Genomic DNA, 12726 nt, shown 5'->3' on the forward strand with positions numbered 1-12726 from the left:
ATCCACTAATATATAGGATCCTTACTTATAATTAATTAAGTTTTCCTTGTTGCCCAGCGAAAAAAGATTAGGTGGCGCCCTTTTATTTAGTTTCCGAAGTTTTTTATCTACTTCTCTTTCAGTTGGTATATTTATTTTCTTTGCGACTTAAGTATTCGTAGATATATTGACCCACTTCCCAACACTTGCCGTTGTGTCTTTCAAAATACCTGAGAACCGATTGTATTTTTTGAACGTCTTTAAACCCGGAATTCTTCGTTAAACTTAAATTCCGAGACAAAATTTTGCCTTGGGTTAATTCGTACCCGAAATAACGCCCAACTCCTGGGCCTCCTTTCTACCTCAATGCTTATTTTTAGGTTATACTTATTTGGAGCCCAACGTGGGGCCTGTATTTCTTCTCTTTATCCACATTCGGCTATTTCTACGTTACAGGATTATTTTTTCTTTATCTGACGTTACTGTACCTTCTGTATCACGGAATGTATGATTATATTTTGTTCCTCCTGCTAGATTTTCTCTCAATGTTTTAATAATTTTATTATATCGTATTACTTACACTATAATTGGATGAAAAAGTGATATTAAAAGATAAGAAGCCATAAAACTTAATGAATAGAATAGTAAAAATTTGAGAAGAATTCGAAATGAAACTAACTACAATACCATCAGTAAAATCGTAAATAAGATTACACATAAACGGAACTGAGTTAGAATACAAGTTAGTGACAAAAATAATGTACCTGTGCTGCAATCTAATTGAGGTTTAAGAGCATTTAATTGAAGTAAAATCACGGATCGAGAAAGCGACATCTATATTCTACAAAATGCAAAAGGTGTTAGGCTGTCGTACACTAAATAGACATTTATGAACTTGAGTACTCAGGTACTGTGTGTTATCAGAGTGTTGTATGAAATGAAAGTGAAAGCATTTGAACTGTCATTTTATCAAACAATGTTCAAAATATCATAATACAGTCATACAACGAACACCGAAGTTCTGTAAAGAAGGGAAAAAAGTACTAATTAAACTAATTAACCCAGCTAAATCTAACCTTTTTGACCATATTATTAGAAATCAAAAACATAATCTTTTACAAACAATCATTAAAAGAAAAATCAGATGTAGAAATGGACCAGCAATACTACGAAATTCCTAGGTTAAAGGTATAGACAGTCAGTATAGTATAGACAAAAAACATAGATATAGTTATTTAGATTTACAGTGGCCAAATAGTTAATGTAGTTTGACAAACTCCAAATGGATATGGAAAACAAGTAGAAGAAGAATGTCTCTTCTCTTCATACATTCATCATTTAAACTTATCATTTATTGTATATCTGTGATAACCCCTTTAGTCGCCACCACTGTTCGGGTCTGGTACCAAAATCACGTGGCCTAAATACGTAAACATGCCCATTCCGATTACCTTCGCCAGATATCGAAATTTGCACAACACAGAAAATTATGTTGTCAAGTCTGACACTCTTGAAATTTATTCCACAGCCAAGCTGACAGCTCGAAGTGATATTCCATCATAGCCGCTTTGTTCTTCTTCTTTTTTCGTGTCTCTGTCGGCCAGTCAACGATTTATGGACACTGGCTGGACGGCGGCTACCGGATTGAGGATCAATGAGAGAAACAAGTATTTAAAAGTAAGTGCATGCGTTTACCACAACAATACAAGGAAATTTCTTGAGAGTATGTTTTGTACTGAAGAATATCGGCATTGAATATTTGTGTAAGTTTCTTCGTTTAAAAAAGAAAAAGTGCTCGTATTGGTAATAAATTTTCAAAGCACGTTACACGTTTGTGTTAAACTTCCTGCTTTTCAGGTTTTCCTGATTCATTTAACTTACTTATCTACTTTCGTCAAACTTATGTATAAAGAAGGCCATGAAATAACTTCACTTAACATTAATTAATGGTTTGGCATTACCAAGGAAGAGTTTGGTTAGGCAAATATTTCTAACGAATATAGGGAAAATTAAGTACAAATGGTATTCAACACATATCAACTATTAACAAACATTCGTTTTATATAGATGTAAAAGTAAACAGATAATTGCAAAACAGCGAGAATTCCAAAATAGGTATTACTATACTCTGTTTTTTAACCAGGAGGAGTAAACTAAAAAGACAGATTCACACCCAAGAAAGTTACTAGAAAAGTCACCAAATACATCTTCTTTTTTGGGTTTGAATAATAATTTTTCGAATTCACTTCCAATATATATTATTTAGTATTTCTAATTACAATAAAAAAATGTTGGACTGTTATGAAAAAGTTGAAGAATTTTTAGAGTTTATTTATCACATTAAAGAAGAAAATCGTAAAAAGAACGTATACGAAAGCGATATATTCGTGATAAAATGGTATCTAAAATCCAATGGAATTTTACAATACTACTGTTGAAGTCTGCTTATATTCCAATACAAGCTAAAGTAATATGCTATTAAAATTAGCATTACTTTAGTAAATCTTGATTTTAACAATAACTATTCTGCAAAACTAACCTGTTGCCTGTTTTATTTTTGCTAGCGTGGCTGTTATTTTCATTCCAGAATTATCAATTTTGATTTGTTTATTTATACATGTTTATAATGTATAAGCAAATCATGTTTTATTTCTCATTTGAAGATATATGACCCAAATCTACCCGACATTTTTTAGGTGTAGAGGAATAATTACCACTAGTACTTGGCATCGAATCCACATTGTTATCTTAATAACACTAATATGTCGCGAAATAGTTCTGAAAAGAACTGTTTTTTATATAAATACAAACGAAATATCTAAAAATGTAAGGAATAACGCAGAAAATACAAAAAAATCGTCGATATACTTAAATATTGAATTTTAAAATTTCACAAATGTCATTAGTGTCAAAATGTCATAATTTAGTGGAGTAAACTTGCCTGCGGTTGGACCAATTACAAACAAGCATTACAGCGCGGAAAATTTGAATTACTCCTCCTGGTTAAAAAACAGACCATAATTATTTCGAAAGCAAGATAACGAATTTGGTTTCAAAAATTAGCCCTTAAATTCGTCGGAGTTTATGAACCAAAAGAGTCCGGGAGTTGCTTCAGACCATTGTTGCCAAAACACTCTAGGAAAAATCGTTTCCCCGAATTCTGATTTAATTTAATCCAGTAGCAGCGAATTGCGGATGGTAGAAATAAAATTAAGACTTATAGCTCCTTTTTCGTTCAGTTATAACGGGTTTGTTAACAGGGTTTTTCTGTCTCTAAGTAATTTTTTACGTAAACAAAACGTAACAAATTATGTAAAAAACTAAGAAATTGTAATGAGACATTTACTGAATTCGTGTAATCTCACGATTAATAGTGAGTTTTGGCAACACAGCTTCCGACAGCTACCATTAATTAGTACCATTTATCGCTTGGAGAAGTACAAACGTGGTTAGTGAAGGTGCTACCCCATGCGTAGTTTGTTTTTGACCGTTCACTGACAAGTTAGTGTATGTAATTGAAATAATAGTCGATATATTGTCTATAGAAATATGTTTTATGTATATGTAAAGATAGTGTTAATTGGCTAGTGTGGCTTATTTACCAAGTTCTAAGTTTCTAGCATATTGCCGCCCAAAACAGTCCTGTACAAGACAAAAAACCAGGAGTGGAGATTAGGCGACAGTGAGTGGAACACTCTATTGTTAGCTATAAATATTTTCACGGCCTTACAAAAAACGACACACTTAAACTAACCTTTCAGTAAGCGAAAGCCTTGTCCAGAACAGACAAAGAGCAAAACCAAAGTTCCAACAGAATGTGTTATCGTGGAATCTACTGAAGAGTTCTGGTTACATGGCTTTAGTAAACGCCACCTTACCCTAAGCTTACGTAAACCCGAGCCAACGAACCTTGCAAGGACAACAAGCTTTAACAAAGACAATATAAACAAATTTCTTGATGTTACAGCTAGTCATGGAAATATATCAGTTTCAAGCAAACGAGATCTACAATCTTGAAAAAAAAAAAGGTAATTCAACAGTCCATGTGCCCCCTATAATTCTATGTACAACAAGAACAAAACAGGCTGGTTCTGCCACTTCAAGGGAAAGAGGAATTAATATAACGATGATAGCATGTGTCAATGTTATTAGGAACAACGTTCCACCAATGCTGATTTATCCTTGTGTTAATTTTAAAAAACCTATGCTCATCGGGGCCCCAAGTGGTGTAATTGTTGGAGCAAATATAAGTGGTTGGTCCAATGAAGTGTTATTTGTTGATTTTTTTAAGCACTTCATCAGGCATATGCAACCTACTAAAGACAAACCTTCTTGCTCATTCTAGATAACCATGAATCTTATATCTCTATTAAAGCTTTATATTTAGTCAAGTAAAACAGCGTGGTGATGTTAACCTTCCCACCCCATACCTCCCAAAAGCTTCAGCTGTTAGACCAAACTATATTTGGCCCGTATAAAACATACTACAGCAGTTCCATGAGTGGTTGGATGTTATCTAATCCTGGAAAACCTATCCAGATATATAATGTTGCTGGATTAATTGACAGTACTTACAACAAAGCATTTATAAAAGAAACTATTGAGAAAGGTTTTCAGGTGACAGGAATATTTCCATTTGAAGAAACGTTTTTACTGATAATGAGCTTCTTTAATCCTACGTAATTGGTGAACCTATCGTGAACTGGTTCAGGAAAATACAAATGGTAGGCCTACAGATTCATGGAGCCTTTAGCTTAACCTAGACCATAAGAGCAAGAACCTAAAAGATGCAGAATACTGACAGACACGCCGAAAAAAGGAGATTGAAGATAACAAAAATAAAAAAAAGAAGTTCTGTACCTCCTAAACAACTGTTTAAGATTTGTTTTTAAGAAATCTTCTAGTTCCAATACAGAGCGAAATATGGTAGATGAAAAGAGACTTTTTTGTGAATGCTCGGATAGGTGCATTCAACTTGAAATAAGAGAAAAATGATTGATTTTACGTATAATGCTACCAACAATTTTCGTAGTGCTTAAAAATACATTTAAAATCAGCACTGGTAAATGTCGATTTCATTTAAACTAATTGAGATACGGTGCAAAAAAGCAAAAAACCACTTAATCGCATCCACCAGAATTTAAATAAACCATCTAAACCTTATATTTTCGTGTTATTTCTATGCTCAAAAAGTTGGACCGGTTTAAAAGGCATGGTTTTAATAATAAGATGAAATTATAGAGCGCATTTTTAAATCATAGATGCGACAAAATGATTCAGTACAGAAATATAGGGTTTGTTTCGACAAAAGTTTTGATTTTTTCATTATGTAGCATAAAAACTGTCAGAGATATCACCACTATCAGGTTGATAGCGCCAGTATCATTTTTCTTGTGCTCTTTAACCCTTTACCTTTTAGAAGCTAAAGATTTTGAATTTATGTGAAAATGATTTTTTAGTCCTTTAAATTTCCTTTAAAATGGTTTTTGAATGGATACGGTATTTGTAAAATAAACGAAGTTATTGTAAAAAACCAAATAATTTTTTTTTCAATTTTGGAGCATATTCGAATTTTGGAAAAGATATGAATGGGATCTTGGTATACCGACTACTCACTTTTTACAGCTGCTGTAAAATTGGCATCGCTCTTACCTACATTAGATGCTTAGGACGAGCACATTAAGAGAGATTATTACCAAATTCAAATTTGGCTAGACAATAAAGCTCTAAATCCAAATGACTGGGTATGGAATAATGCTAATGGATATTTGCAGCCAAAATGCATACACCACCTGCGTCGCAGGAATTATTAGAAATCATTTTTTAAAACTACTAAAAAGAATGCAGCGAATCACTGTACATTAATCCCGGATGTCAGCGGTATTGCAGTCAGACGATCGGCAGTTTCGACACAAATCGCAGACAGGTCGTCGTCAATTAATTTCTTATAAATACTGTAAATCCCTGTTTTAAAGCCAGTTGTAATTTAATTAAATAAAGTGCTATTACTCTGTTAGTTGTACCTTTAAAAGGGCCTTTTTAAAAAGTACCTTTGGAAGTGACAATCCTAAGTAGCGCGAGTTATAGTAAAATGACAGCTAGAATCCAGTATATTCGATCACGCGAATTTAATAAGAAATTACCGCCTATCAGCACTGAACCTTCTGGAAACATGCAACATCAATTCCGACGTACTAGAACAGCAAATTCAGCAACTGTATTTATTATATATAAATCATTATAAAGCCAGAAAGCCACCTTTTTTCAGTCTGAATACTATAATCTGAATTGTAACTAAAATTTTTGCTAGTGTAAATAACAGTTTATTCGGAGTGTTTGTGCTTTTAAAAAAGTGTATTTCAAAAGAACATTCATAATTGGCGCAGTCAGTAGGATAGTGGAAGAGTCTTTAAAGATTCTCGTCACTTTTAAGTGTTTGTCCACTATTCCAAGAACCAGCCCTAGAGAAATCGCCTGTAGAGAGTTCATCCAAGGGAAATTAGAAGTTAGAAGTCTTCAAGATCGAAGAAACGTACATCAGCATCATCTTTATCGTGTAAGTAAATTTTATTACTTAGAATTAAGAAGATATAACTTTATTGAAAAAATTTTTGTCAGTCTACTCTGAGTCCTTAGATGACTTATGAGTTAGATTTAGAAGCTAATTTAAACAAAAACTTAATAAACTGCCAAGAGATAGATTTAATAGTAAGATTAAAAAATAATTTAAGGGTATCACCTATAAATATAGATAATTTTGTAAATAATTTAAGAGTAATCACATATAGATATAGATAATTTTGAAAATATGGTAGTTCCACAATTTGACGTAAAAATTTATGCATTTTTCCAAATTTTGACGGAAATCCAAATAAATTACATGAATTTATTAAAGTTTCGACAATACTGGATGTGAAACTTGGGATGAAATAAAAAATGCATTAATTCAGAATTTTAGGGATCAGAGAGATGAAAATTCGCTTTAAGGAACCTAGTAAATTTGAGACAAGGCTTAACGGAATCTATCACCCATTTTTACGAAAAAATAATCGGACTTTTAAGCTGTATCAGTAACTGCATAGAAATACATACTGTAAATGCTGATATAAAAAGAAGCAAACAAGAATTTTTCCGTCAACAGAATTCAGAACAGATTCCGTTATTAGAGCAATGAGGCCAGGAAGTTTAGCAGCAATACAATATGTGCAAGAAGAAAAGAATGTACGATATCTTCAAAAAAATCAGATAACTCAATCCAACCCAATAACGAAGGAACGAAAATTACCAAGAATGTCAACCGCAAAGACCAACTCACCAAGTACCCATCCAAAAACCATTATATCAACAGCCAAATTTTGTACCTCTGCAATGACAGCAACCGGTTAGGCAATTCTACCCACAGAACCAGTTCCAATCTCAGTTTCAACAACCACTCCAGCAGCCAAACTTCAACCGATTTAGATAAAATTCAAACCTTCAGCATTCAGGTTTTTAAAAAAGTGTTTTTCAAAAGAAAATTCATAATTCGCGTCATGTATCTGCAAAAAGATCGGGCTTTTTGTAACGCTACATGTGGGGGATGTGCAGGTGTTAACTGTCAAAACAGTACTCCAATCTCTGACAAAGATGGGGAAGGAACGAATGACAGTGGCGACAGTGATATAGATTAGAATAGTGACATGACTGTTTTTCTTTAAATGTGTAAAATTTTTCTTCCAAATTTTTTCATAAATCTTTTATGTAATTTTAGTATTTTTGAAGTTATACTTCTATACGCACGGTCGGCGTTGGAAATTTGCATGAGAGTGAATCTGTGAAACCATTACATATGTAAGATAATGAGTAAGAGAGAGACAGAAGATATATTTTCTCTCTCTTCCTCTCTCGAGAATAAAAATGTTCCTTTTGTATTTAATATTATATATATATATATATATATATATATATATATATAATATATAATATAATATGTATTAATATTATTATTTATGTGATATGTTTTGTATTATTTAAAATTAAACGTTTATAATTATTTTAGGCTTGTATTTCAAAATAATCACTGTTTTACCGAGAACTGTCAATTTTGAAATCCGTTAGTGTCATGTCTAATTGGCAAATCCTTTACGTATTTGGTTCATATGCTGGTGGTTGTGAGTTCGAATCCCAATTATGAATTTCCTTTTTTATTTTTGAAATATTTAAAAACCTCACGTTAATCTTATTAAATATATGTAATATACGCAAAAACCATAAATTTTAAAATAAAATGAAAATTTACAACATAATCCGAGTTGTTGGTTTTTTATTTTTATCTTCGTAAAGTAAGTTATGTATATTGGCAGTTTTAAATACTTATGAATACTACATTTTAATTTATATTGTTTTATTATATTGAATTAGGTTTATGTGTGTATATGCAGTGTATTTATTGTATTGTAATTTTTATATTAATAACAAAATAAACAATGAATTTTACTGCAGAGTATGTGTAAGGTTTTTTTTGCATTCAACTCCTTTTATACATATATAAAAATAAAAATATATATTTTCATTAAAATATTGATACAATCCTTCATTTACTATACTCCTATTACAGGTCAAATGTTTATATACAGCAAACGATGCACCATATGCACCATGTACATATATAACTAATTATTTTTCTCTTTCTATATAGCATTACATATGTAATGATTGTGCAGATTGACTCCTATATAAATTTTTAACGGCGAACGCGTGTATAGAAGTATAACTTCTACCGGCAGTCCCGCAGGACTGCCACACCCGTTTTTTTTTCTGCAGAGATAATGTCTTTCTCTACTTTTATATTTTTCAACATGAAGTGTTGTTTTAAGGGATGTAAAATTACAAAAAGATATTTTCATTGTAAATGACAAAAAAGTATCAATGTCATGTAAATTAAGAGATAAATAAATGATACGTTCAAATGTATTTTTAATTTTTTTCTTTTATAAAGATAGGAGATGTTTTTAAGGGTTGAAAAATGGAAAAATAAAAAATAACATTGACCCAAAATACCGATATAAAATTGATTTAAATTAGATATTAACTTAATTAAAAATACTAATAAATCAATTTTACATTGGCACATCAATTGGCACATTTTATTATCAAAGGGGGTGGTTTAAATGGAGGGTGGGTTAAATTATTGAGCTAAGCAGCAATAATGTCTTAAATTATAAACAGACCTTAATGTAACTTCATCAAATTTTATTAAAGACTAAAAAGTACTTTATAATGTTAACGATTTACGTTACAACTAGTTTTTTTCAATTTTGGCAATGAGGTAAAAAATAATAAGTATAGCCTATTCGCAAAATTTCATCAAAATCGATTTATAAGGATCGAAATCGGAGGTAATATTCTATTTTTGCTTTAATCGATTCAACTATAATCAATAATTTTGGACACCAATAATTTTATACAATAACAATGTAAACAAGTGACGGCCCTGTAATTATCACCAAAAGTGGATCTTTTTTTTTGAAAATTGAAGTAACTGCTCCTAGTTTAAGATCACTACTTAAGATACACATATTTTGTTTCGGTAGATTATTTTCAGCTACTAATGTGATTACTTACCGCAATAAGGGCTCGGAAGCAGTGTGCAATTCGCATAGTACTCAGTGGTGGCGTTGGATAGATGTCGAGGGGTAAGGGCAACACCAACCCTCGCACCTCGGTCTCTTCTTTCTCTCCTACACCTCTGGATAGTGACGATGGTACGAACACATTTTACTACGAACCTTGAACAACACATTGGTCTCTGTCACTAAAAACTATTACATTCATCAACCGGTATTCTGAAACAAAAAGAATATATATAGGTGTATATATACGTTTTGTTAAAAATTAAGCAATCAATACTAATTATACAAGAGAGGAAATTGCTCCAGCTTCTTATAATGCAACTTATACTTTAATCCAAATTAAAATACATAAAAGATATTTTTAAGAAAATCAATAGTAAGAAAAGAAAACATTTCTTATTAAACATTTATTTCAATGTATTTATTTTTACATTTACACCAGTTTGGTGATATTCCTGTTTAAATATCTATCACAGCTCCAATTAACTGTTTGCGAAGAAAAAGAAAATTCTTGTTTACATTCCTCATTTATTAATATTAATTCGATTCCTTAAGAAATACATGTTATTTTCCATCGAGCGAATCAACACATTCTGCAAACCTCCTGGTCTCGCAAAAAAAGATCGCAGACTCGGTAATAACACACACTAATCACCACACGAAGCCTTCTCATTACTAAATTGATTTATTAGCTTCACTTGTATCGAACTCAATGATTATTACGTGTCGGTTAGACGGTATTCAATCACTATACTCTTTAATTAGCCTGCCAACTACTTCTTATGCGTTGTTTCCTTTTTTGTTATTGTCTCAATATACACCAACTAATTGATCGAAATGGTCCCATCTTAATTTTTTCCCGGTGGATAATTACCGAGTACTGATGGCTTCTAATCTGAAGATTTATAATCCATGATTTTATTAAAGGTGCAAATAAAAATGAGACGATGCAACAAACTGTTCTAAAATGTTTCTAAGAATATTTCAGAATGTCGACCAGGGGAGAGGTGGCATTCGGATTTTTGCAGAAATAGTTAGCTGATCACTTCAGTAATAATTCAGTAACTGTGGTTGTTCCAAAATGATTGCACGTCAAGGAAAATACTACTACGAAGACGGCATTGGTGAAATTTGTAGCCGAAGTAGTGTAGGGGAAAAGAGGATACTGTGAGATAGAGGGAACAGTGAGACATTAGCCTATATTTGGAAAATTGAATTTCGATTGTTGACACCCCTAAAAAAAATTAGCTGGCGGTATGATTATGACACTGAACTTTTAGAAGCAGTGACAGTTTGAAGCATTATGTTCTTAGTCGATGTCAACTGTTCAGTCATTGTCAAAGTAATTGTTTTACTCGCAATTTTAAAGTTTGTATGAAAAAAAAAACTATTAACATTAAAATTGTGGTGATTAAAATACAGTGAGACATTTCATATGTGGGTACAGTGGAACATAAACTTATGTTATTTTCCTTTTGGTAAAGAATTAAAACTAAACTAGTCATTGTTTATTTGCAGTATGGTGCGTCCCAAGAAAACTGCAAAATCCGTTGGTCGGTTCACAGACGAACAAATGAGGGAGGCGGTACTTTTAGTTACAAATGGGAACAGTCAGGCCAAGCATCAATAGATTGGTACAAAGGATTTCGAAAACGGCATCCAAATTTGAGCCTACGAACCCACAAAGGTTGTAGTTTAGATAGGGCAGCAGGATTTAATCCTGCTAATGTAAAATTATTTTTTGAAAAACAAAAAAATGTTTTAAGAAGGCAAGAAAATTTCTCAAATGGTCTGAGAATTTATAACCTGGATGAAACGGGGACTTTGACAGCTGCAAATAGTTCAGCTAAGGTTCTAGCCCAAAAGGGCATCAAGCAAGTTTCGACAATTTAAAGTGGCGAAAGAGGAACATTAATTACAACGTGCTGTGGTAGTGCAGTGCCACCTGTAATGGTATTTCCACGGATGCATTTTTAAGGTCATGTGTTGGTAGGAGCTCCTCCGGGCACCTTAGGACTGGCTACGAAATCCGGCTGGGTGAACACGCAGTGCTTTATAGAAGTATTTAAGCATTTTATCAAACACACCTTAAGTTCAAAAGAAAACTCTTCGCTGTTAATAATGGACAATCTCAATAGAAGAAATTAATTTGTGCAAAGAGAATGGTGTTATAATCCTGACAGTTCCTCCTCATTGTACACACAAATTACAGACGCTTAATGTAGGTCTTCTAAAACCTTTTCATATCTTTGATAATGACGCCTTACGTTCGTGGTATAAAGCTAATCCAGCAAAACCAGCAACTATACATCATGTAGCATGATTTGTAGAAGTGGCCTATCCCCGAGCAATGACCCCTGTAAACATAGCTGCAATTTTCAAGAAGACAGACATTTTTCCATTTGATCGGCATCTCTTTAACGAAGGAGATTTTCTGGCGAGTCATGTGATGGATAGACCACCTCCCCCAGAATCGTTGGAAAAATGACCTTCTACTTCTACTAGTGAAATTCAGCTTCATCAACTTGACGCACAAAGGAAAAAGACACAAGAAAAAGATATGAAACTACAATTTGAGTCCTGTGGAAATACGAGGATATCCAAAGAAAGCCAACGTACCAGCAATACGCAAAACAAGAAGAAAGGGAAAGGCAATAATCGCTACAGATACACCAGAGAAAGACGAGCTACAAAAAATTAGAATAAAGAAGACGGCGATTGAAACTGTTAAGGTAAATATATTGTCAAAGGTTAATGATTCCCAAGAGAAACAAATGATAGAATCTGATGAATCTTCTTCTTCAAAATTTTCAGTTCACGATTCGGATAGTGTAATGGGCCTTGAAAATTCAGATGATGACGAAGAAGATTTTACCAAGTTCATGTGGCGGTGGTTCACCAGGCGAAGTTTGCCTGGATCATCAAGAAGAAGCAGAACTAATCTGACTTGACAATGGCAAGTGTGAACTTGCCGAAACGTCGCCAAAACAATGGTTTTTCTAAAAACCAAAACTATTTAACGCGGAGTCAAACCCGGAAAACAATCACATTTTTAATTTAATTTTGCATATACTTGTTACATTTTTTCAGGTATCTGTTAATAATTAATTAATTAAAAAGTAAATAAGTAAATCAT

At 32.6% G+C, this 12726-nt stretch overlaps 1 protein-coding gene across 1 annotated transcript in view; it reads right to left on the bottom strand.

Moving 5' to 3' along the window:
- Positions 1-12726, bottom strand: part of LOC140446554 (uncharacterized) — a 432060-nt gene that overhangs the window by 33417 nt on the left and 385917 nt on the right. Inside the window, exon 4 of the mRNA XM_072539120.1 lies at positions 9583-9803. Within this exon, the coding sequence (XP_072395221.1) occupies positions 9583-9618 (36 nt within the window). The 5' untranslated portion in view covers positions 9619-9803. The remainder of the gene's footprint in view (positions 1-9582; positions 9804-12726) is intronic.

Source organism: Diabrotica undecimpunctata, chromosome 1, assembly GCF_040954645.1.
Source record: "Diabrotica undecimpunctata isolate CICGRU chromosome 1, icDiaUnde3, whole genome shotgun sequence".
Lineage (NCBI taxonomy): Eukaryota > Metazoa > Arthropoda > Insecta > Coleoptera > Chrysomelidae > Diabrotica > Diabrotica undecimpunctata.